This window comes from Chelonoidis abingdonii, chromosome 4 (genome assembly GCF_003597395.2).
Source record: "Chelonoidis abingdonii isolate Lonesome George chromosome 4, CheloAbing_2.0, whole genome shotgun sequence".
Taxonomy (NCBI): Eukaryota; Metazoa; Chordata; order Testudines; family Testudinidae; genus Chelonoidis; species Chelonoidis abingdonii.
In genome coordinates, this window is record NC_133772.1 from 88,456,862 (window position 1) to 88,484,077 (window position 27,216).

The 27,216-nt window shown below is 40.1% G+C and overlaps 2 protein-coding genes across 9 annotated transcripts in view; one reads left to right on the forward strand and one right to left on the reverse strand.

The window, feature by feature from the left end:
* The window catches only part of CDAN1 (codanin 1), a 95,903-nt gene extending 85,415 nt beyond the window's left edge, over positions 1-10,488 (forward strand). The window contains exons 29-30 of one of the 2 annotated variants that reach the window (XR_012655792.1): positions 6,364-6,535; positions 8,476-10,488. The gene's annotated coding sequence lies outside the window, so the exon portion shown is untranslated. The remainder of the gene's footprint in view (positions 1-6,363; positions 6,536-8,475) is intronic. The other variant, XR_012655793.1, reaches the window with a different exon arrangement.
* The window catches only part of STARD9 (StAR related lipid transfer domain containing 9), a 171,119-nt gene that overhangs the window by 38,130 nt on the left and 105,773 nt on the right, over positions 1-27,216 (reverse strand). For 6 of the 7 annotated variants that reach the window (XR_004373843.2, XM_075065444.1, XM_032781493.2 and 3 more), the window contains 6 exons: positions 20,046-20,097; positions 18,954-19,091; positions 16,109-16,191; positions 15,256-15,365; positions 12,673-12,723; positions 2,094-2,284 (listed from right to left, as the gene is read on the reverse strand). Coding sequence is in view for 6 of the 7 variants with exons in the window: in XM_075065444.1 (XP_074921545.1) it covers positions 2,094-2,284; positions 12,673-12,723; positions 15,256-15,365; positions 16,109-16,191; positions 18,954-19,091; positions 20,046-20,097 (625 nt within the window). In the remaining variant the exon portion in view is untranslated. The remainder of the gene's footprint in view (positions 1-2,093; positions 2,285-12,672; positions 12,724-15,255; positions 15,366-16,108; positions 16,192-18,953; positions 19,092-20,045; positions 20,098-27,216) is intronic. The other variant, XM_032781495.2, reaches the window with a different exon arrangement.

Consider the following 27,216-nt stretch of genomic DNA (forward strand, 5'->3'; position numbering starts at 1 on the left):
GAAGTCAATGGCAAAACTTACTTTTACTTCAGCAGGGCCATGATCTTACCCCTAAACTCGAGTGTCCCTTGTAAATTTTGTATTACATATTATGTGTTGACCTAGATTTTAAACAAATTGTCTCCCTTCTTTTTCATGTTTGTCCTTCTTGTCATTTTTGGTTCTCTCTATATTTAATTGGTTTCATTGTTTAGGTTTCACACAGAATTAGCAGATGATTTCAATCAGTGCCATGGGCCTATACACAACATTTTACTGTGAACATCAGTTTAAGAGTGAAATTGACTATAAGTGGGTGAATATGATCTATGCCATTTTACAGGTGATATCGCTGGCAAAGTGAGCAGGGATACAACACCCACAGATCTTTACTGCAGTTGCAAGCATGAGTTGTTCCATCAGTATGTGTTGGTGTGTATAACAGTCTATCTCCAAAGGGCAACTCCCTACATGCCTTTCATCAGGAATTATCTCAGCCTTGAAAGGCCTTCTTGGGTTTCAACTTCCCAGGATAAATTCAAGAGATAACAGGTAGACATTTAAAAAAAGAAAAAAGCCCAGATAGCCAAGTCACTCCACACTGCCATAAGGGGCACTTGAGTCAAATTCTTAAATAGAGCCATGCAAGACAAGCAGTGACCAGAAGTATCAGGAGAGGCATTGAGCTCCATATCATAAAGCAAGCAGTACTACTCCTGGGGGGAATTCTGTGCCAAAAAATTATAAAATCTGCACACAATATTTTAAAATTCTGCATATTACTGGCCCGCCAAGCCACATATGTCAATTTTTAGAAGTTCGAGAGTCGGGGCACATCTGCCGGGAGCCAGGGATTGGGGTTTCAGCCCCACTCCTACTGAAGCCCCGAGCCCTGGCAGGTACACCCCGCAGGGCTGAAGTCCTGAGACCCCTCCTCCCTGCTGGGCAGAAGTCTCTACCCCACCACTGCACTGGAAGGCAGAGGTCCTAAGCTCCCCCCCATCCCTCAGCCCAGACTGGTACCTGGAGAATGGGGGAGGTATGGGGGGCTCCACAAGCCACACTTTAATGGCAAAAGAGTCGCATGGGGCTCGCGAGTCACAGTTTGGCTACCCCTGCTATATAAGCATGCCAGTTTCAATTATTTTGGTAATTCATTTCAAAATACCTCCCAACAATACAGACCAAAAAACAAACAAAACAAAAACCAAAACCCATGACCAGAGAGTTAAAGAAACCCCTATGACAACCAAGTTCCTGTTTCTCTGCCCCTCTCCCCTCCCCAAGCCCAGCTACAGGGCCAGACACCCACATCTCCTCTTCTCAGAGGCCACCCGTGGGGCACCCCCACAACCCAGACATTCTCATCCCCTACACCCAGAGCCCAGCTGTGGGCCAAACCCAGCTACAGCCACCCCTTCAGCCTAGAAACTCGCATCCCCTACCCCCCACAGAGACCAGTCATGCCTCCTCCTCCACCCCCCACCCCCAACCCAGACACACACACTCTCAACTCCTCAGAGTCCAGCTGACACTCTCCCCAGAGATCAAGAGGGAGAACAGCCTGATGCTGGGTGCTGGCTTTCTGTGGAGTTTCCTGCATGCTGCCTCCTTCCTTCAGGACATGCTGAGAACTGCAGCTGCCTGGAACCTTGCAGCTCCCTTCCCCTCCCCCAGGCAGTGTCTTCTACTGTATCTGCGAGCTGGGCTCTGCATAGTCCAACAGCCCCTAATGGTGGCCAGCAGCTCTGCAGTCCATTTCTATGACGGAAAAGGAAATTCTGTGCAGAATAGTAATTTCTATGCAAATTCTGTAGTGCACAGCAGCGCAGAATTCCCCCAAGAATAGCAGTACTTCCACCACTCAGCAGTGAACCCCAAAGCTAATAAACCAGTGCTGAAGACAAGGTGCTAATGAACTCCATTTCGTCCTCTGTTAGCAAAAATTTGATAACTGTCCTCATAAGGAGGACAATTATAGGAGAAAACTAGTTAACTATCGAAGACTCCACCAATGGTCCAAAAATGTAAAAAGAGGAGAAAAATGAAAACAGCAATGAAGGAATGCAGTAAAAGAAGGGAAGTGAGAGAGAGAAAGAGAGAATGACACCCACTTTCTCTGATCTGCTGGTTGATTAGTGCCTGGTCATATTCTAGTTCCCGCTCTGCTTTGATCTGTCCTGCCAGGATCTGCTGCCTTAAATCCTCAATGTAGAGCTGCTGCTGTTGAATGTGTTCCCTGTGGAAAGCTTCCTGATCTCTCAGCTTCTGCTTGTACTCTTCATGCACAGAATCTCTCTCTCTGCTGTTAGAAATGTTGACAATGATTTTAAACCAAGAAACAAAAAATAATTTTTTATTAAGACACGTTTCTTTATGTTAGATCCTTAAATCAGAGAAAATTCAAGCTATTTGTGTGTACAATCAAACACATTCAAGAGTTAGAAAATTATGCCAAGATCGTACGGTGCTAAGGGAATTGCATATGTGATGTCATACATAATATGTCACAATCCCATATAAATCAGTAAAAGTTACCACACATGAGGTTTCTCATGGTAAAACAGAAGATCCCATCATTAGAAAGTTAATAGCAAGGATAATTTGTTAATATTGTCACTGATCATTTTTGTTTAACGTCATCCTATAAGGAGATCCTTTTCTTTTAAATATGTAAAAATACTTTTCATGCTGTGTGCCTTTCATCTGAAGATTTCAAAGTACTTTGCAAAAGTGGCAAGTTATTATTATTCTCTTGTTACAGGCCAAAACCCCCCTGAAGCCTAGGGAGGTTAAGCAAGTAACCCAAGGTTACACAATCAGTCGTTAATAGAGTCAACATAAGAGCCCAGATCTTGTCACCAAATTCTCTGCTCTAACCACTAGATGAGGTTGCTTCTTCTATATTTTAAGTGCACTTATGGCCAAAAAGGTGACTGTGTTAAACAAAACACATGAACACTTCTTCTTCAGAGTGCATTTCAAGATATGCCAAAATATTTTTTTACTACTTTCACTTACATTAGTACTGTCAAGCCACTCATAGTTATGAAAGAGGGAGCTGGATTCCATTCTGGTTTGTCCATCAACAACACAATTAACAATAAAGGTTCAACTGCAGAATATTTAGAGGAATGATACATGAATCACATTTGGATTTTTGCTTTTGAAAACCATTTTTTACTTGTAAACTTAGCAAATTAAATGCGTAAAACATTGAAAAAGAATAAATACAGAAAATGCCATTTTTACAGATTCATTTTAGGAAAGACTAAAACTTTTATTTACAAAATTATAGCTAATTTAACCATTTTAGACTTGATTCTGACCAAAAGGGATGAATTGGCAGTGAATAGGAAGGTGGACAGCAATTTGGGAGAAAGTATTCATTAAACGATAGATAGGAAAGAAGGAGCGAGAGTGGCAGAATATGGACAATGGTCTTCAAAAAAAAAAGCAGACTTTAACGAGGGGTCAGCAACCTTTCAGAAGTGGTGTGCCAAGTCTTCATTTATTCACTCTAATGTAAGGTTTCGCGTGCCGGTAATACATTTTAACATTTTTAGAAGGTCTCTTTCTATAAGTCTATAATATATAACTAAACTATTGTTGTATGTAAAGTAAATAAGGTTTTTAAAATGTTTAAGAAGCTTCATTTAAAATTAAATTAAAATGCAGAGCCCCCTGGGACTGGTGGCCAGGACCTGGGCAGTGTGAGTGCCACTGAAAATCAGCTCACGTGCCGCCTTCGGCACCCGTGCCATAGGTTGCCTACCCCTGCTTTAAACAAACTCAGAGAACTGGTAGGTAAAGTCCCCTGGGAAGAAAATCTATGGGAAAAATGTGTTCAGGAGAGCTGGCAGTTTCTAAAGGGGTCAGTATTAAAGGCACAACTGAAAACTATCCTGATGCGAAGGAAAATAGGAAGAATAGTAAGAGCCCAATATGGCTCCATCAGGAGCTCTTTAATGACCTGAAACCAAAAAGGAATCCTACAAAAAGTGGAAACATGGACAAAGTACTAAGGAGGAGTACAGAAGAAAAGCACAAGCATGCAGGGACAAAATCAGAGAGGCTAAGAAACAAAATGAGTTACACGTAGCAAGGGACATGAAACGGACTAAGATGAAATTGTTTAAATACACTAGGAACAAGAGAAAGATGAAGAAAAGTGTAGGTCCTCTACTTAATGGGGAAGGAGAGTGAATAACTGATGACATCAAGAAGGTTGAGCTGTTTAATGCCTATTTTACTTCAGTCTTCACTAAAAAGGTTAATGGTGACCAGATACAATACAATTAATATTAGCCACAAGGGTGAAGGAACACAAGGCAAAATAGGGAAAAAACAGGTTAAAAATATTTAGATAAGTTAGATTATTCAAGTCTGCAGGGCCTCATGAAATACATCCTAGAGCACTTAAGGAACTAACTGAAGCAATCTTGGAACTGTTAATTATCGTTGAGGGTGCTGGGAGGATGTGATGTCCGAGAGCTGGAAAAATGCAAACATAGTACTTATTTTCAATAAGGGGTACAAAGGAGAAGCTGGGAATTATAGACCAGTCAGCCTAATTTTGATACCTGGAAAGATACTGGAACAAATTATTTAACAGTCAATTTGTAATCACCTAGAGGATAAGAGATTATAAGGAATAGCCAACAGGTATTTGTCAAGAACAAATCATGACAAACCATCCCTAATTTCCTTCTTTGACAGGGTTACTGGCCAGGTGGATTGTGGGAGGGGGAGGGGAAACAGTAGATATTATAGATCTTGATTTTAGTAAGACTTTTTAGACAGTCCCATGTGACATTCTTAAAAGCAAACTAGGGAATTGTGCTCTAGATTAAATTACTGTAAGGTGAGAGATCATACTCAAAGAGTAATTATCAATGGCTCGCTGTCAAACTAGGAGGGTGTATCTAGGAGGACTCTGTAGGGGTGAGGCCTGCGTCTGGTACTATTCAGTATTTTCACTAATGACTCAGATAATGAAGTGGAGAGTATGCTTATAAAATTTGCAGATTACACAAAACTGGAAGCTGTTAGCACTTTGAAGGACAGAATTAGAATTCAAAATTATCTTGACAAATTGGAGAGCTGGTCTGAAATCAACAAGATGAAATTCAAAAAAGACAAGTGAGAAATGCTACACTTAGAAAGGAAAAATCAAATGCACAGCTACAAATGAGGAATAATTGGTTAGGTGGTAGTAAAGCTAAAAGGGATCTGGAGGTTATAGTGGATGACAAATTGATAATGAGTCAACAATGAGATGCAGTTGTGAAACAGGTCAATATCATTCTGGAGTACATTAACAGGAGTCCTGTAAGTAAGACAGGAGGCAATTGTCCTGCTCTATTCAGCACAGATGAGGCCTCAGCTAGAGTGCTGTGTCCAATTATACTTCAGGAAAAATGATCAATGGTTTAGAAAACCTGACCTGTGACAAAAGGTTAAAAAAACTGGGCATGTTTAGTTTTGAGAAAAGAAGACTGGGGGGCAGGAGTGACTGATAACAAGTCTTCAAACATATCAAGGACTGTTATAAAAAGAACTGTGATCAATTGTTCTCCATGCCCACTCAGTATAGGACAAGCATCAAAGGAGATTTAGGTTAGATATCAGGAAAAACTTTCTGACTATAAAGGGCAGTTAAGCCCTGTGACAGGCTTCCAAGAGAGATTGTAGAATTTCCATCACAGAAGGTTTGTAGGAACAGGTTGGACAAACAGCTGTTGGGGATTGTCTAGGTTTACTTGGTCCTGCCTCAGTACAGGGAGCTGAACTGGATAACTTTTAAAAGTCCCTGTCAGACCTCCATTTCTAAGATTGACATTTTTGCTCTCTTTAAAGGAAACTGTAAAGCTTTAAAGATCCTTTGATGCCCTCCAATGAAAACATTTTAAAAATTTTATGTAGTGATAGTTTTGCTGTACCAGCAGCACTAGCATATCCCCTCACATGAGTTTGTTTTTGCTGAATTGGCATGAAGCTACTGATCCTCCCCAACGTTAACCATTTTGAGTTTGCACATTCAGCAGAACAATACTAGCCAAACCTAATTACACTACTGAAAGCTCCATACTAGGAATATGTCCCTGAAAGACACAGTACACAGAAGTATACCCATACCCCACTGCATTCAAAAATGCTTTGCAACACTTAGAAAACACCATGACTACAATTATTATCATACTGTTAAAATCCTATGTTTTCATTATGTGGACAAATAGCTATGGCTCTTTACCTCTCTGAGGTTATTGATTCTGTAATAGAGGAAGGGAATATTGTCCTATTATTGCTAAAAGAGCAAGACAGACATGCTAGTTACAATTCTGTTGCTATATTGGTGTCTCTGCCTTCTCTCTCTGTTTTTAGTAGTACAAGATAAAAGTCAGACATGGCAATGAAGAAAGGTCCGAGTACCTATGCACAGGCTAGGACTGAGCACCAACCAGTCTTTACACATTTACAGCTTGACAACAGTTTCTCTGAGGAGGAGGAGGAAAAAGATAATGAAAATTCACAGACTGCTGCTTACATAATACAGGTATGGCAGAACATGGAGTGTTTTTCCACTGACAATGAGGCTTGTGATCTTGAGTATAATATGATTTGCTTGGATTTGGGATTCAGATCTGTCACTTCGCATTCAGTGATTAAAAACAATGATATGAATGCAAAATGTTTCCCATTTACTTTTTGAATGTTTTACAGTCACCTCGAATTATCCTTGCTGGTTTGTGAACATGATAGAGTAAAGTGAAGTTACAAATGAGTGACATTAGCCAAACAAGAAAATAAAATGCTAACATATTTAGTAGCTGAATTTTCCAAACAGACGATTTAAAGTCCAATTAATATGTTCAAAATACGTTTGAATGATTAACAAAAAAGGAAGGTCATCTTATGTTACAAAAACAAATTAGCACATTTGGAGATAAGTACAGGTGGTTGTTTCATTGGTCCACTGAAACACATCCTGAACTGGACACTCCAGTAAGATTTCATCTTGTTTCAGATATTCCAAATCTATGTATTTCAAGCAGGGATCAGTTCCCTCTATTGCTTGCATCCCCCCTTCTCTCCCAAATGCACATGCATATATAAACAGTTCATGTAGCACTATTAGGAAATAAAATAATTTAACATCAGGACAGGCAAGGGGTAAGCAGTTTAAATTCTGCAGAGCTGAGCATCTATCTCTGAAACAGAAACCCAGATAGACAACACCAGCATTTAGTGGTGCACAGCATGTCAAAAAGCAAGCTCAGAATAAAGGACAGTGGTTTCCCTCTGTAGAATTGTACACACACTGACACACCCCAGATTTACCAAATACAATAGAAATATTAACAGTTCATCTTCCTCCAAGTAAACATTTAAAACTATTAGAGTAAGCAACCAAAAAAAAAAAAAAAATACCAACCTTAACCTAAATGTGATAAATTTCTGAGAAAATCTTCATATTGTAACAAAGCTGGATTGTTTTTCATCTCATCTTTCTATCCACAAAGTTTGCATTAGGCACGCTAAATGAACCTGCTGTAGATCCGCATTTTTTCCAGCCTGTTTTGTCGTCAGCTTTCTGGAGTCCTATTGTGTAATTCCCCTCCCCTCTTCCCCAAACACTTCCAAAGCTGATGCAGAGGCTGGAGGCTTCTACAGCATAATGCAGTTTTCAGTAACTATGGCAGCGACAGCCCTGTAATGAAGCAGAATGCTTCCTGCAACTTAATATTAAGGCTCAAAACAAGAAACTCAAGCAAAGTAGTATTACAAAAGAAAAAGAAAAAAAAAATACTGTCCCTTAACACCAGTTTTACTGATTTAAAAACAGAAAAACCATCACTCAAATCAGGCTGTTTTCCCCCTTCTTACTGCCGATCTGGATTCCAGTTAAATTTTTCTTTATTATTTAAACGAAAAAAAGAAAAAAAATCAAAGCAGATTTTTTTTTCACTGCATGTTTTCAAAGCAAGACAGGCTAGCAATAAAAGCAACTACAAGTCCAGGTTTCTAGCCCATCAACTGATTTGCATTTTTCTCTACTATATTCCCTCCCCAGCACATTTGTCCAATCAGAAGGCTCCTTTCCCACACCACACCATAGCCTCAGAGTAACACAGAGCAAGTAGAGGATTACAGCAACTGCACAGGACCACCCTAGAAAACTAGCTATATACCTACTCACATCACAGAATTTAAAAAATTTACTAGCTCTTAAGTGATAAAATGGCTATGAACATTTTGTGTTATCTCCTTCCTCAGTCTCTTGAGATACTGCAAGTTATACAATTATATACAGAAAGAAAATGAATTAAAAATGGTAGTAGAGCCATATGTGATCTTTGAAAACAAGCACACAAAGGGAAATCCCTAAAGGTTAGAGAAGGGAAATCATCATCCTGCAAGACAGGCATTTAGCTCTTTGACAAGCTGATGTGCTTAAAAGAAAAAATATGTCTGCTGACTAGTGCGACTGTTCAGTTGTCTTAGGTTCTCCTCTTAAGAGTATGACCAACTCCTCCAACTGCCTAAATATGCAGACACAACACCACCAGCCAGGAGTGACATACCGACAACGCATCTGAGCATCTCTATAAGACAGCCCTACCCCTCTGACCAGCAACGAGACACACACACTGCCTCAGGAGAACAAATGTACAGTCCTTTCCCTAAGCCAGAACAAGACTCCTGTAAGTCAACACACAACATATGCTCCACAGAAGACAGTGGTATCTCTGCAAAATTCCAGCTCAGTTGGAATTATACTCTATCTCAACTACCGCCTGCGATTTCAACTGAATATAGCATTCTTCAGTTCGTGTGCTGAAGTGCTATGTAGTGTTGCTGTGCACTGTTATTCAGCTGCTGTATCCCACCCTAGATGTGACAGTATTTCACAGGTGGGTGAAGTGATCCATTATGTACTTCAGAACTATAAAGCTCTGAGATGTCCAAATGGGAGCCATTGTTAGAATTTTAAAATAGTATTATGAGAATATTAAGAGGAAATTCTCCATGTTCACCATATTGCAATGGATTAAATATGTTAACATGAATTACAATGTCTTCCAATAGCTATAAATAAACATTTTTTTTTATTCTTTTAAACTGGATGAAAAAATACCACCATTGTAATTTAAAAAAAGGAGGCGGGAGGCAGAGGAGGGGAAGGAAGAGAAAGGAGGAAGCTTGGAGGTGTTATATAAAAGTTGATTATTTCTCCAAAAAACTAAAATGCAACTTCAGTGTATATTTCTGGGATGCTGCTTCTTTCGCTGTCTAGTTTTTTGTATTTTTTTTTAAATGGATCTGATTTTGATCTTAAACACCTGGACTTCTTAAACACTTTATTCTATAATGCCATCCCTTCCTCATCAAAACAGAGCACAATTTAACAAGGAAATTTGGGATATATTGTGATTATTTGAATATCTGAGACCCCTAATGATAAAGCATAGGTTTTGTTTTAAATCCATTAATTCTGATACACAGTATTTATGTAATGCATTATTCTAAGCTACTTTTTATTAGGATTTTAAAAACAGACTGACTTGCTTTCCTATGGCCCTTTCTTAGTAAAAAAGTAATATGCTTTCTTTCTCTTTCAGTGAAATCCTGGCCTTACTGAAGTCAATGGTAAAACTCTCTCTAACATCAATGGCACCAGGATTTAACTTTTATACCTGTTGTATTGGTAGTTCAACCAGTATTTGTGACGGTGCCCCCATATGGCTTTATGGAATATGCTTATGATTGTATATGTGACACAACTAGAATATGTTTTAGGCTACATATGCCATGTAACATTTCTGTGTAAAGGTTATGATCTATTGAATATATTCATCCTATTTGTACGCATGTACATTTTTTGTACTCAAAGTTATGAATGTTGGCTGTGTACTGGCTTGATTTTAACTAGCCTAGTAGAGCATTTGGTCAGCATCTTGAGAAAAGTGCAAATTAAGTGCCCAGTCAAAAACCACTTAAACCAACAATGAACTTGAAGATGCCAATCCACATCTGAGCCTTCCCAGGAATGTGGCATGGCTGGTAAAAACTGAGTCATGCATGGACATGTGACTTGCCCATGTGACTCTAAAATTCCATCTTGGAGCTGGACTTTGCATAGGAGTAAGGAGGGGGTCTCCACCCACAAGAGGAAGTCTACTTAAACCCCCAGGAGACCCCTCCATTTTGTCTTCATCTGGTTAAAGAGAGAGCCTCTCCACCCCCAAGGATACCTAAAAGAAACTGGAACAAAAGGACAGTAACTACAGGGGGTGTGAGTGATTGCTGGACCCAGACTAGCAGGAGATTATTCTGTAAAAGGAAGCTTACTGGAACTGGTGAAGTTTTATTTGTATTTAGTTTCTTAGACATAGACTTGCGTGTTCTATTTTATTTTACTTGGTAATTCACTTTGTTCTGTCTGCTATTACTTGGAACCACTTAAATCCTACTTTCTGTATTTAATAAAATCACTTCTTACTTATTAATTAACCCAGAGGATGTATTAATACCTGGGGAGGCAAACAGCTGTGCATCTCTCTTTATCAGTGTTATAGAGAGCAAAACGTTTATGATTTTACTCTGTATATCAGGGGTTCTCAAACTGGGGGTCGGGACCCCTCAGGCGGGTCGCGAGGTTACTACATGGGGGGTTGTGAGCTTTCAACCTCTGCCCGAAACCCCACTTTGGTTCCAGCATTTATAATGGTGTTAAAGTGTTTTTAATTTATTGGGGGGGAATCGCACTCAGAGGCTTGCTATGTGAAAGGGGTCACCAGTAAAAAAGTTTCAGACCCACTGCTGTACATGCTTTATCCACAGTAAAACAGATTTATTTGGGGTTTGGACCCCAGTGGGAGTTGGGCATCTGAGTGTTAAAGACAGGAACACTTCTGTAAGTTGCTTTCAGGTTAAGTCTGCAGCTTTGGGGCATGTGGTTCAGACCCTGGTTCTGTGTTGGAGCAGACAGGCGTGTCTGGCTCAACAAGACAGGGTGCTGGAGTCCTAGGCTGCCAGGGCAGGAAAGCAGGAGCAGAATTAGTCTTGGAACATCAGGTGGCAGTTCCCAACGGGTTTCTGTGATATAACCCGTCACAGTATTCACCTAGTATGAGCACATATTGTACCAGACCCTATACAGTTTGGAGATCCCTAGAACCACCAGACAGAGCCCAATTCTACAAAACATTAATCATATGATTAGTCCTTGCACATGCAATTAGTCCCATACAAGTCAGTGGAACTACTTTTCGTGAGTAAGGACTACTTGGCATTATATTTTAATTACCTGCCTTTGTCAGACTGAGTTAGAGCCTTAATATTATTTCACTGTGAATGTTTGTACTTATTCTATTCTTATCAAGGGAACAAAAAGTACAGGCTTGACCTGGTTACACATAAAAGTCTAAAATGAATTTATGAGAACACTTTACCAAATTGACACTCATAAAAATATTACAATTATAAGTGAAAATGGCATGATGTTCTTTATGTGTTTATATATTCCAAATGGGTGAAATTCAGCCCTGGGCAGAAAGCCAGCATATGGCTCACACATCACTTTGAGTTCTGCTTGAGTCATGTTTAAGCCCTACTTAGAAAGCACAAGGGTGCTGACTCTTTGCACAGGTGTGAATTTCACCCATCCTGAATGTTTTTGACACTATTCAGTCCTATGTCAACTGGAATAATGTTGGGAGTTAATCAACAATTGCTCCACAGCTCCTTCCAACTGCAGCATTTGACTTACAGCATTCTATCCCCCCAAAAGCAGCATTTTCACACTTACAGTTTGACTGAAAAAAGACCCTGAGATGAGAAAAAGAAGCTTTGCTGGGTCATTTGCAATCCATTTGTCAAATTGCACTTACAATATTAAAACACCCACAACGATTGGTCAGTGCAGCTTTAAGGCTAGATCCATTAGAATGTTAGGTTGGTCTCACTTGGGACTTGAATTTAATAGCTTGGCAAGCTACTAAAGCAAAAAAGCATCAAATGTGAAATAAGGATAGCATCATGGCAGCAAGAAACAGGGTCTCATCTGTACTTCAATTGAAATCTGCCATTCTTACACTTCAATGTGATGAAATGCACTTGGATTATCATGGTCCAGACTGCCTCCTTCCACAGTGGCTAACAGGGAAAGGAAGGGCTAGAGAGGCCAGAAAATCAGCATGGTTTTGACACGATCCTAATAATTCTAACTTGTGATAGTCATAGCTGAGAAAGCCTAGAAAATTAAGCAATTAAACAACATTATTGCTCTGTGCAATTCTGTGTGAGATGAAGACCTAATGATTACAGAGGAAGAAACTGACTGCATCTTTGCACCAGTATCAATTTCCCAAGCCTGACATATCTGTAATTCCCAAAGTTTGCATGAGGATGCATACTCATTTGCAAAGATTGGAGAACTGTGCAAGAAATGTCATGATGAAAGGTACTATCATATACACCTTCACCTCGATATAACGCTGTCCTCTGGAGCCAAAAAATCTTACTGCGTTATAGGTGAAACCGCGTTATATCGAACTTGCTTTGATCCGCTGGAGTGCGCAGCCCTGGCCCCCTGGAGCACTGCTCTTACTGCATTATATCTGAATTCGTGTTATATCGGGTCGCGTTATATTGAGGTGGAGGTGTACTAACTTCAAGCTAGTCTCTTACCTCATCATTTCAGCTGAATGTTTGCACTCCTCATGGCCTACATGCTTGTGACTGTGGAAAAAAGAAGAAATATGTTACAGTCAGTACTGTATTTCAGATACACTTCTACTAGGTGACATTGATTTGCTCTGTAGAGAGGGCCTATGAAACATCACACAGACCACTTCAGTCCCATTTTAGCCCTATATTATAGACCTTTGTGCTGACCCTCTTAGGGGGAAACATTTCAATCATATGAGCAAATCCACTTATCTGGAATAAGAGACACACTTAATCACTTAGTGCAAGGGAAGAAAAAGAAAAAAATTGTTTAACTTTGTGGAAAGACTACAGAAAAGAAACAAAAGATTGCTGGATTTCTTCAGGTAAAACACAGCTAATAAAAACTACATGCACATTATATCTCATCTCAGTAACAGATAGTCATTAATAAAAATTCAAATGAGCAGGACACCAAAAAGTTTCATTTTCAGAGTAACGGTTTAAGATAATCATGGCAAAATGGAAAACATTATACACTATAATATAGCATATTCCCGTCCTAAAGGAATCTATCATCTATACATAATCGGGAAATCAATCAGAAACACTCCTCAATCCTGTTTGGTTTATGAGGGCAACTCAAACACTCGCTAAAAAAGATAGTGATGTACAATCCCATATGCTTTGAGATGTGTGCAATATCTGATACCCATCACTGAGAGCCTACAACAAAAGTTTCTACCTCTTTTATATTCAAAACTGTGTAGTGAGTCTCTTGGCATCATGTATATTATTAGCAAAGTCTTATCTGTAAACTTTTCCATTCTGCGGGGAAGGGAGGTAAAAGTGACATGACCTGGTATGATACATGGTACAAAACAAATAAATACTAAATATTGTTTTGTAAAGAAGGGTATCTCCGTATAAAATTAAAAGAAATAGCTTAGGAGGATCTAAGGATGTTATCCTGAGAGAAGAGGAGCACACAGTGCACACCTGGAGCCAGTAACACAGAAAGAGTGCACAAATACTGTACAAGGATGAATGCTTCGTGTTCATAAATATAAGAAGGAAAAACATTCCAAGAGAATTTAAAAGATGCTGAATTTTGCTATTCTGTTAGAATAACTCTAGCAAAGAAATGGGTTGATACTTGAGGTGAACTATGGAAGCAGCTGGTTCTTTCCCCAACAAGTAAATACAAATCACCATTGCAAGACAGCTCTTCAAGCAGTAGTAGTAAATGGTTATATTCCATTTTATAAATACACCAAATTGCATCCTCTTTATAACTTAAATTATGCACCAAAATTAGCTTAAAAGAACATTAAGGTTGCAAAGTTAAGGACTCAAAAGTTAGGAAATGTCAGGATTAAAGTTGCCTGTGCAGCATTAATTCAGCCCCCTTGTTTGTAATGCATTATGCTCTTTAATTTCACAATCACATACTATATTTTCCACCGCTGTATTCAGCCCACACGATAGATATGCTCTGGGGATGAATCGAAGCTGTGTAGTAAAGGAGGCTGCTGTCTGTAGGACCCCTTTGTTGCAGAAGTTGGAAGGCATTTGGTGAATGAGGCAGGGGATTGGAGGAAAAGAAAGGTTAGGAAGTTGAATGCCCTGAAAATTGGATTCAATCCCTGCCTGTGCCACAGAGTTCGTATGCGATGCTGAGCAAATCACTTAAACCAAACTCTTCCCTGGTTCTCACTAATTGTTTGTTCCTCATTTTCTGGGCACCTGAGTTGAGACCCTGCAGGGGTCTGATTTGCAGAAGTGCTGAGAACTCACAGTAGGAACTAAAGTCAATGGGATCTGTGATTTGAACATGTAATGTACTAACCTATGCTAAGTATTCTGAAAAATCAGATTCTAGTCATCTCAGATTGGGCACCCAAAATCAGTGGGATCTTTTGATCTTAATCTCTTTGGGCTAGACCCACAAAGGAATTTAGGAGCAACTAAGATTTCTGCTCAGCTACTACCTCTCCCTGGAGGTACCTAAATTCCCTAGAAGACTAAATTTCTGGTGAAAATTTGCCTACATTTCTGGCTTTGAGCATGTGCAAAGTCATTGAAGTCCTGACGCTCCTAATCAGTTCAGCACCCTAGATCATGTCTAAACCCCAGAAAGATTTTAGAACTTTACCCACCTATCTCACCTGCAGGGCTCAGTCCAGTAGGTGTTCTCAGAGCATGCATATCAGATTTGGCCTCATACAAAAGACTGTTGGGGTGACCTTACAGAGCATTTTGGGGGGACTGGTGGTGTGTGTATTCCAGGATACCCAATAGCCCATGCTTAGGGCACTCATCTGGAATGTAGGAGACCTGTTTTCAAATCCTTACTCTGCCTGATTTGAAGGACTTGAACTTGGGTCTTTTAGAGCCCAGGTGAGTGCCCTGACCACCAGGGCATAGGGTAATCAGGGGTGGTTCTCTCTCAGTCTCTCCTGATTGAGCTGTTCCACTTATCATTATAATTTAAATCTAAAGAAGTAAATAAAATATGATGGGACCTATGCATTCCACTTCTCTTTGAAATGAACCCGGGCTCCAAAGAAGTTCCATTCCAGTGAATACTTCTTTTAAACTTACCTTTCTTTTTCAAGTGGAGAAAAGATATAGGGAAGGGAAGGAGTGAAATCTCCACCCAAGTCCAGCCATTCCAAAGATTTGCTGCTCAGTATGGGGGAGGCTTCACTAATCTATTAAAAAAACAAGATGGGAGCAGGAGGAAGGAATATTAAAACAACCTAGCAGGTTTCAACTTATTATTGCTGCTGTTAATATGTGCCTTAGAATAGAAGCATGGTCCTTGTCCCAGTGACCTTAGAGATGTCTACATCTGTTTGGAAATCTGAATAAACTATTTTCTAAATAATATCCTGCAGTAGTGAGTTCCCTTTTTATACACCATATAAAAAGTATTTCCTTTTATCAATTCTTAATTTCAATCTCTAACTCTGATACTTGTACCAACATCTACATGGATAATCATACTGGGGCACTCAATATATTAATTCTATAATTTCGCCATCTAAAATGGTTTTTAGTGTATTTAATGCTGAACGGTGAGCTAATACGATAAAGAGGATAACTCAGAATATTATTGATTGTGGAAAGTTTTAAAATTGTCTTTCCACTTTAGTATTCTGCCTTTAGTTATATTGTTTCAACCCCAGTGAAGTCATGACTAGAAAACAAGGACATGTTAAATGATTGAAGAGGATCTGCATTTTCTTTTGCTATGCAACTCTGCAAACAGCACCGGTGTCTATCCACAATGGTTTAGTGTTACTAAAGACCATTAGAAGGAGGAAATGAGGCAAGTAAATAAGTAGATATGAAGAAACATTATACGTTTCATATTTGCTTTTAAAATGAAATAAGAAGGTTGGTCACCAATGAAGAAATTTAGGAAAGAAAAATATCAAGTCTCAAAACTTACCAATCTTCTTTGTCTTAAAATGGCAGCCTCTGCTGGGTGGTTGAACCTGAATTTATGAGCCTTGCCCAGGACAACAAGACCTCCTGTTTTAAAAAAAAAACAAAAGGAAACTATGAAGATAAAATTTATCAAACATCTGGAATCTGATGTGTATCCATGATACATACAATGTAAACCACTCCTAGTAACACTTCACAGTAATGCTGGCAGCAACAGTCAGTGCTTTATAAAAACTCTTAAACCCTGGAGGTCAGGGGCAAATCCACTACTGGAAATTTCTTTTTATTTTGACTCCTCCATCTCATAGACTTTAAGGTCAGAAGGGACCATTATGATCATCTAGTCTGACCTCCTGCACAATGCAGGCCACAGAATCTCACCCATCCATTTCAATAACAAACCCCTAACCTATGCCTGAGGTACTGAAGTCCTCAAATTGTGGTTTGAAAACCTCAAGCTGCAGAGAATCCTCCAGCAAGTGACCCATGCCCCATGCTGCAGAGGAAGGCGAAAAACCTTCAGAGCCTCTGAAAATCTGCCCTGGAGGAAAATTCGTTCCTGAGCCCAAACATGGCGATCAATTAAACCCTGAGGATGTGGGCAAGACTCACAAGCCAGCACCCAGGGAAGAATTCTTTGTAGTAACTCAGATCCCATCCCATCTAACATCTCATCACACACCACTGGACATACTTACCTGCTGATAATCAAAGATCAATTGCCAAATTAATTGCCAAAATTAAGCTATCCCATCATACCATCCCCTCCATAAACTTATCAAACTTAGTCTAAAGCCAAATATGTCTTTTGCCCCATTACTCTCCTTGGAAGGCAGCTCCAAACTTCACTCCTCTAAATGGTTAGAAACTTCATCTAATTTCAAATCTAAACTTCCTAGTGTCCAGTTATATCCATTTGTTCTTGTGTCCACATTGGTATTAAGCTTAAATAATTCCTCTCCCTCCCTAATATTTATCCCTCTGATATATTTATAAAGAGTAATCATATCCCCCCCTCAACCTTCTTTGGTTAGGCTAACAAGCCAGATCTTTGAGTCTCCTTTCATAAGACAGATTTTCCATTCCTCGGATCATCCTAGCAGCGCGTCTCTGAACCTGTTCCAGTTTGGAATTCATCCTTCTTAAACATGGGAGACCAAAACATGCACACAGTATTCCAGATGAGGTCTCACCAGTGCCTTGTATAACGGTACCTAACACCTCTTTATCTTTGCTGTGAAATACCTCGCCTGATGCATCCTAAAACTTCATTAGCTCTTTTAACGGCCATTTCACATTGGCGGCTATAGTCATCCTCTAATCAACCAATACTCCAAGTCCCTTCTCCTCCTCCGTTACTTCCAGCTGATGTGTCCCCAATTTATAACTAAAATTCTTGTTATTAATCCCTAAATGCATGACCTTTCCACTTTTTCACTATTAAATTTCATCCTATTACTATTACTCCAGTTTACAAGGTCATAACCAGATTTCCTGTAGGATATCCCGGTCCTTCTCTGTGTTTAGCAATACCTCCCAGCTTTGTGTCATCTGCAAAACTTTATTAGCACATTCCCACTTTTTGTGCCAAGGTCAGTAATAAAAAGATTAAATAAGATTGGTCCCAAAACTGATCCTCTGAGGAACTCCACTAGTAACCTCCTTCCAGCCTGACAGTTCACCTTTCAGTACAACCCGTTGTAGTCTCCCCCTTTAACCAGTTCCTTATCCACCTTTCAATTTTCATATTGATCCCCATCTTTTCCAATTTAACTAATAATTCCCTATGTGGAACCGTATCAAATGCCTTACTGAAATTGAGGTAAATTAGATCCACTGCGTTTCCTTTGTCTAAAAAATCTGTTACCTTCTCAAAGAAGGAGGAGATCAGGTTAGTTTGGCACGATCTACCTTTTGTAAAACCAATGACAAGGAGCACATAAGAGAAAGTTTTCAAGTCCCAGTGCTCAGTAATTAAGATACTCAAAAATCTTTAAAGTGAAAATGCTACAAAAAGTGAGAAAAAAATCCAAAGCACAAATTAAGTAAAACAAAATTCAAAGAATAATTTAGAAACGCCCCTACCTAGAGCCATATTTTAATCCCACAGCATCATGATCTTGGAACTTTGAAGTATAATTGAAAAAAAGTGCCAATAAAAGACTTGTCCTCGTAAGCTGAATAATACTGTCTGGTGGTGGTGTGTGAAAGAAGCAGCATCTCCTAACAGCAGAAGATCTGGGCAGCCAAAAAAAGCGGCTTTTCAGTGTTTGCTTTTGAAACCACAATAAGGGCCTGTTCCACCAACATCAATAGAGTTTGTTAGGTGCTTTTGTAAACCCTGCCTTAAATCTCTAACCCTAACTTTGAATTCAGAGACACTCCCCTGTACTCTAACTCAACATCTACAATTTTGACAAAAATCTGATTCCAATGAGAAACGAAGTCTAAGGTAGTTCAACCATTCTAGTACAGACCACAGAAAGCCAAGCCCTTATGGCTTTTGCAGTGGACATGTTACAGGGGTTCTACCTAACCCATTACCTTACTGGTCAGGAGCAATCCTGAATAAGCCTTCCGTTTTCAGAGAACCAAGAATTACTGCAGCTAAAATTAATCTTAACTTTACCATAACACTTTCATTTTAACATAACACGTATGCCCATCCATTTAGTAGAGATGTATGACTTCAGTAGAACCTAGTTTCTGAACTCAGAGGGTCATTAGGTTGTATTGTTCCACCCTAAGGAATGCTGAGTAATGGATTTACAGTATTTACTCTCTCATTCACCTGCTGATAGTTGTATCATTACATCAATGCCACAAAAAAGAACCGCAAGACTTACCTTGTGACAGACGACAAGCACCAGTGACTTCCTGTCCATTTACAGTACAATATGCTCCCTGGACTGGCCGCAGTGTCACAATCCCACACTTGTTGTCTATAATACAATGGTTCCTTTCAATCCACTGACCCTGCAGAACTAAAAATTGTAGGTCATTTTTACTGGATCATTTTAGGTTTATTTTAAAAACTCTTTTCCACATTTGCTTTAGAACAAAAGCTTCCAGGGCAGGTAAGTATACTAACTACACAGTACTATGGTCAAAGAACAATCCTATGCACCATATAGAAACCTAAATTTCTCCTCTGATTACTAGTTCAGGATCGGTTTTTGGAAAAGTTTACTGGTCTGAAAGCATTTGTACTGTTCTTCCAAAAGGTTTCTATCCCTACCAAGTTGTAAGCTATCAGGACCTGTAATCATGTTATATTTTCTATTTTAACTGTGACATTTTAATAGCTGATATTTCACTAACTACTAGAACTAGAGACTGATGATTTAATCAAAGATAGATTCCAAGCTGTTTCCAATTTCAGTATTAAAAGTCAGTTTCTACTAGTTTTGGTGCTTCTTGAAATTGTGACTGCTAAAAAAAAAAATCACATCAGAAACGAAAGGGGAGAGGAAGAGATAATGAAAACTAAGTAATTTTAAGATCCAACATCCATGACCCAGCATAGCTGGAAAGAAATATACTGAACCACAGGAAAGCCAGTTTGCTAGTTTCCTTCTCTATAACTTTTTAATTTTAATTTTATTTTATGTTTATTTATTTATTTATGGGGGAAACCGGAATGAATAGAGCAAGTTCTGGGCTTTGAATCACAATAATTTTCAATCCCTAATGTAAATTTACCCTACTGCGGAAAAACTTAAGTAGATTCTCAATTACTTTCATGGTGTTTCTTGACCCAATAAATAGCAGCAACACTTTATTATATAGCAAATCTATAAGCAGTTATTCTCTTCTCTACTTCTCACATGGAGACTGCTGGTGAAGAAAAATGACTATTAGACTGTTATGCTAGACAAGCAAAAGCACCTGGGTTGACAGAACACATTATAAAATCCTCTGTAATCTCAGTCTCTTACCAATATCCTGCTCCTCGTCTGAATCACATCTTCCAATTTTGGTTGTTCCTTCCTAAAAGAGGGAAATAACTATTGTAAATGAGGTAAATTAAAAGTAAACTATTGAAAATGAAAAATGCATAAAAGTTCTCATTAATTCTGCTACAGTATCTAGGTAAATATTTCAGACAAGTTATCCCTTCCTGGGTTGATTAGAACAGACTTTAGCTATTAGTTGTAATGTGTATGGAGTATTAACCCTCGACTGCCCTCAGCTTTGTAATTGCTACAAATCACACTTAGTACTTCCTCTGTTGTTACTTAAGCAGATGCTGCAACCAGCTGGATAATTTTTTTTAAGTTGCTTGAGTTAGATGTTTTGCTTGCATGGCTGCTCTCATGCACAATTACTGTATTTAAACATGCACACTGGTATTTGAGTTTTTCAGATGGGCTACTCAGATGCCCAATGACCCAATCTGAGTAGGTAATTATGATAACTGCGTGCACAAATAGCTGTATGCACAAAATAAGAAGTCAGTTTTGAAAACATAGCCCAGAATGTAAATCTTCAAGGAGAGAGAGAGATGATAGACAGAGACAGACATAATCCCAACCTTTGAAAGGAGTTGGGCACGGAGTACAGATGCAGTAAACTCACTACAATCAGAGAGTAATCCGTATATGTAAATTTTCCATGGATGAATGAGTTCTAATAAATCAATATTCTTGCTGATTATTAAAGTTTGTGTCCCTATATATGAACAAATATTATATACACTCATAATTTTGAAAAAAGAAAGAACAAAGTGTTACATAAAAAAATTCTCAGGGCCATCCAGTTCAAAATATAAATTTTGGTACAGTTATGGAAGTGAGCTAATATTTATTATATTTTGACAAAGGAAATGTCAATAAAACATAAGGTCACCAGTCAATATTCTGAATATGTAAACTAGCAATAAAGGCAGTGGACTCACATCCTGTCCATTTTGTTCCTTGTATTATTCCTTAGGAAAACAAAGTCAGGACATGTCTTAGTTCTGACAAGGCACAATATCTATTTACTTCTAGCACTGTGTTTCAATTGTTCAGTAAGCTGATTTGTAACAAGATTATTTTAGAAAATATATTAAAACACAATCACATCTTGATAATCAGCAGTTTAGATTATATAAAAATTAATTATTATTATTTGTACAGTATCTGAAGTTTTCTGTGGTCCAACCAGAACAAATGAAAATATGGTCCTCGCCCCAAATAGCATACAATTTAACTCTAAACACGAAGCAACATGAGAAAGCAACAATCCATAAGGGCAGAAAAAGGAAGGATGAGGTTTATAATAAGATGACAAGGTTACTTAGGGGGTAATAATGAATTACATGTAACCATGAGCCTGTCTTACTAGTCTCCCAGAATCTGATGGGGAGGGGTGATTGTCATTCTCACCCCAGGGAGCTGAGATAGGGTTGCCATCTGCGCAGTTTTTTTAGGAACTTTCCTTTTTTGAGGTAGATGTCCCAGGAAATCTGTAAAGGTGCTCAGTACACACTGCCAGCTGTCCAATTTTATAGGCCCAGGATCATCTTGGATACCCGAGTTCTTATATCTCGGGAATGACAATCTCAGCTTGGGTCCCTGTACATAGAGGTTGGGTAACAATTCCAAACTGCCAACCCATCACAACCTTATACTTGGGTGGCTGAGACGGGGTGAAGCTCATACACAAAGCCCTCTGCTGAGAGATTGAAGGCTCTCTCCTCAGGGAGAAAAGAGGTTTAAAAGGCCAGCTACTAAGCAACCAAAGGAGCTAGCGAAGAGGAGCAGCGAACAGGAGTTTTGCGAGGGAGTTGAGAGAGGCATTCCTTCGAGGCAGGGCTGGCTCCAGGCACCAGCCGAGCAAGCTCGTGCTTGAGGCGGCAGATTCCAAGGGGTGGCATTCCGGCTCCCCCCCCTTTTTTTTTCTTTTTGGTTGTTGCTCCGGCCACCCTGTAGGATGCGGCGGGGGGTGGAGGAGGGGAGCACCCTGCAGCAAACTCAGCAGGGCAGCCCACGTCCTTCCCTCCCTGCCGAACGGAGTGGTGTAGAGCCCTCCCGGCAGGCGGTGCAGCAGGAGGGGCTGCGTGGCGAGTGCCTCACTGAAGCCCTGGCCGCCCTCCTTCTCTCCCTCCCCCTCCCCCCCGCTAGACCGGGCACGCACTCCGCTGCACATCTGCAGCACAGGGAGTCCACCTGCACCCTGGCTCTGGCCGCCCTACAGGTGGTTTTTTTTTTTGCTTTGCTTTGCTGCTCTGGCCGCCCTGCAGGTTTGTTTTTGTTTTGTTTTTGTTTTTCTTCTGCTTTGCTGCTCCAGCCACCCCACGGGTTGTTTTTTTTTCCCTCTTCCTGTTTGCCGCTCCAGCCACCCTGCAGGCGTTTTGTGTGTGTGTATGTGTGTGTGTGCGCGCGCGTGTGTGTTTCGCCACTCCGGCCCCCTGCAGTTTTTTGTTGGTTTTTTTTGTGCTTGGCGTGGCAAAAAAGCCAGAGCCAGCCCTGCTTCGAGGTCCAGCTCTCAAGCAGAGAAAATCCAGCAACAAAATAAAGACAGCACAAGACAAAGTAAGCAACCAAGGTAAGGAGAGTTTGGCTGCAGTGAGAGTTCAGCATTAGGGGGAGGAGGACGAGGGACTATAAACTAACTATTAAGAAGAAGGTCAGAAAACCCCCTAGTAAAGAAAGGGAGAATGAGGAGGAGAGAACCCAATACATCTAACAAACATACTCTAAACTTACGCCAATAAACCAACTCCTCCCCACCAATCAAAATTAACCAACTTTAAAAAAAAGATGCAAGAGTAAAAATAGTGCAGGCAGAAATTAAGTTGCAGAGTGGGAACTATCCAGTTTATTAAACTGAATGCAGCATGTGAGACTACCTGCCTCAGGGGCAGGAGGCGTATGTGTGCATATGGTGCAAGTAGCTCATGGCCCTCAGAGGGATTGTTTGGGCTCTTGAGGCCAGAGTAGTTGTAATGCAGGAGCTAAAGGAGACAGAGGGGTATGCAGAGGACACTTTCAGGGACACAACAGAGCAGTTCCACCCTCAGTCTGACAGCTTCTCTTCAGAAGGATGAAAGTCTCGAGGAATGAGAACATCAAGCTGGAGCAGAGAAAAAAGAGTATTCAATATTTTGGACCCTCCTTCCAGATGATCTCATGGTTTCCTCCTGTACTGAGGAGATCCCCTCCAGGGGGAAAAACCCCCAGTTACTAGGAACAGCAAGGAAATAGTAACAGAGGATTTGATTATTAGCAATGTTGATAGCTGGGTTTGTGATGACCTGGAGAAGCACATGGTAAATTGCCTGCTGGGTGCAAACGTTGTGGCTCTCACAAGACATCTGAACAGACTTATGTGCAGTGCTGGGAAAGAGCCAGTGGTGGTGCATGTGGGTACCAATGATATAGGAAAAGGTAGGAGAGAGGTTATGGAGGCCAAATTTAGGCTGCCAATTAAGACACTAAAGTCCAGGACCTCCATGGTAGCATTCTGTGAAAAGCTTCCAGGTATATGCACCAGGCCAGAAAGACTAGCAGAACTGCAGGGTCTCAATGCATGGATAAGCCAATGGAAGATGGTTTTAGGTTTGTTAGGAACTGGGGAACCTTTCGGAAAAGAAAGAGCACAAATAGGAAGAACAGACTCCGCTTACACCAAAATTAAACCAGACTGCTGGCATGTACAATTAAAAAAGTTGTAGAGGATTTTTTTAAACTAATGGACAGGGGAAAGCCAGCCAGGCAGAGATGTCCCTTAGGGATGAGTTTATTAAAGGGAGAATTGTATATCCCAGTAAAGATGATAGGAAAGAAGTTGTTAATGTACAGGTAGGAGCCAGTGAGTAGTAAAAGAGCTTATATTAAAATGCTTGAAGTCTAAATACTAAGATGGGTGAACTAAAATGCCTGGCATTAAATGAGTATATTGATATAATAGGAATCACAGAAACTTGGTGAAATGAGGATAATCAGCGGGACACGGTAATACAAGGGTACGAAATACATAGGAACGACAGTGTAGGTTGCGCTGGTGGGGGTGTGATACTATATGTGAAAGAAAGCATAGAATCAAATAAAGTAAAAATCTTAAATGAATCAAACTGTACCACAGAATCTCTATGGATAGAAATTCCATGCTTGAAGAATAAGAAGACAGCAGTAGGAATATTTATTGACCACTCAGTGATATTAGACAGGCTACAAAGGCAAAAACCACAATAATCATAGTGCATTTCAACTATTCTCATATTGACCTCAGAAAGGGCTGCAGAAACAAAATTTCTAGATACCATAAATGACTGCTTCTTGGAGCAGCTTGTCCCAGAACCCATAAGGGAAGAGGCAATTCTTAATTTAGTCCTAAGTGAAGCACAGGATCTGGTCCAAGAGGTGAATACAGCTGATTGCCTGGTAATAGCGACCATAATGTAATTAAATTTAACATCCTTGTAGGGGGGAAAATGCCAAATAAACTTACCACAGTAGCATTTAACTTCAAAAAGGGGAACTACACAAAAGTGAGGAAGGTAGTTAAATGGAAATTAAAAGGAACAGTAGCAAGGGTGAAATGCCTGCAAACTGCATAAAAATTATTTAAAAACATCATAATAAAGGCTCAAACTAAAAGTATACCCCAAATTAAAAAAGAACAGTAATAGGACCAAAAATGCTACTATGGTTATGTGATGGGGCATTCATCGCACACCAGCCACTGAAGGGATTAAATTGGCTAATTGGGCTAATTATCCATCTAGGCTGCAGTTTGAGGAGGAGCCAGGGAGCAATGAGGACTAATTAAAGGTTGAAGCTCACCTGGACAGGAACAGGCAGGGTTTGTATAAAGCCAAGTATCTCAGGGCACAAAAAGGCTGTTGGAGAGAGGCTGCAGTCACTCCCTGGGAGCAGAGAGGAGAGCAGAGGAGAAAACCCAAGAAAAAATAAGCCCAAAAAGGGTTAACCCCAGAGGAGTTATAGCGAAAGAAAGCCTGAGAGGGCAAGGTAGGAAGAAGTCCAGGGAAACAGCAGCAAGGGGTAGGATGGGGCAGACCTTGAGCGCTTGTTACAGGGTTCCTGGGCTGGAACCCAGTGTAGAGGGCATGCCTGAGTTCCCTTAACAGCCACTGGGAAGTGGCACAGGATTGTGAGAGGTGCCAACCAGACAGCTGGTTTAGAGAGACTTGGCTATCCAGAAGGGGAGGACTATATAGTGATCTGGCTGGAGGACTGAGTCACAAAGAGAGAGAGAGAGAGAGAGAGAGAGAGGTCACAACTTGAGTAACTGATGGAAGGAAGCTCTCACCAGACTGGGTGAGAGCTGATCCCCAGAGCAGCCACAAGGAGGTACTATTTGCAATGAGAGAACTCCCTTCCCAGGCTAAACAGAGTAAAAGAGGTGGTTAGAGGCAAAAAGGAACCCTTTAAAAATCAAATCCTGTGGAGGAAAATATAAAGGAACAAACTGTGGCAAATTGAGTGTAGAAGTATAATAAGGCAGACCAAGAAAGAATGCAAAGGGCAACTAGTTAAAGACACAAACTAACAGCAAAAAATATTTTAAGTACATCTGAAGCAGGAAGCCTGCCAAATAGTCCAGGTGGGACATTGGACAACCCAGGTGCTAAGGAAACACTCAAGGAAGACAAAGCCATTGTGGAAAAGCTAAATTAATTCTTTGCATCTGTCTTCACTGCATGGGATGTGGGAGAAATCCCCAAACCTGAGCCATTTTTTTTTTAGGTGACAAATAACAGAAACTGTTTCAGGCTGAGGCATTAGTAAAGGTGGAACAAAATGATAAACTAAATAGTAATAAGTCACCACGACCAGATGGTATTCACACAAGAGTTCTGAAGAAACTCAAACTATGAAATTGTAGAACTACTAATTCTAGTATGTAACCTATCAATTAAATCAGCCTCTGCTAGGGTGACCAGATAGCAAGTGTGAAAAATCGGGACAGGAGATGAGGGTAATAGGAGCCTATATAAGAAAAAGACCCCAAAATTGGAACTGTTCCTATAAAATCGCGACATCTGGTCACCCTAGCCTCTGCACCAGATGACTGAAGGATACCTAACGTAATGCCAATTTTTTTTTAAAAGACTTTAGAGTTGATGCTGGCAATTACAGGCAGTAAGCCTAACCAGGCAAACTGGTTGAAACTATAGCCAAGAACAGAATTATCAGACACCTAGATAAACACGGTATGTTGGGGCTGAGTAAAACACAGCTTTTATAAAAGGAAATCATGCCTCACCAATCTATTAGAATTCTTTGAGGGGGTCAACAAAAATGTGGACAAGGGTGATCCAGTGGATATAGTGTACTTGGACTTTCAGAAAGTCTTTGACAAGGTCCCTCACCAAAGACTCTTAACCAAAGTAAGGAGTTATGAGATAAGAAGGAAGGACCCCTTATGGATCAGTAACTAGTTAAAAAGGATAGGAAACAGAGGATAGGAATAAATGGTCAGTTTTCACAGAGGAACGAGGCAGATAGCTAGGTCCCCCAAGGATCTGTACAGGAACCAGTGCTATTCAACATATTCATAAATGATCTGTAAAAGGGAGCGAACAGTAAGGTGGCAAAATGTATAGATCAGGGGTTGGCAACCTTTCAGAAGTGGTGTGCCGAGTCTTCATTTATTCACTCTAATGTAAGGTTTCGCGTGCCGGTAATACATTTTAACGTTTTTAGAAGGTCTCTTTTTATAAGTCTATAATACATAACTAAACTATTGTTGTATGTAAAGTAAACAAGGTTTCAAAATGTTTAAGAAGCTTCATTTAAAATTAAATTAAAATGCAGAGCCTCCCAGACCAGTGGCCAGGACTGGGCAGTGTGAGTGCCACTGAAAATCAGCTTGTGTGCCGCTTTCGGCACACGTGCCACAGGTTGCCTACCCCTGGTATAGATGATACAATGTTCAAGACTGACAGCTGAGATTTACAGAGGGACCTCATAAAACTGGGTGATTGGGCAACAAAATGGCAGATGAAATTCAATGTTGGTAAATGCAAAGTAATGCACATTGGAAAAAATCATTCCAACTATGCATATAAAATGATGGGGTCTAAATTACTTGCTACCATTCAAGAAAGAGATCTTGGAGTCACCCTAGATAGTTCTCTGAAAATATCCACTCAACATG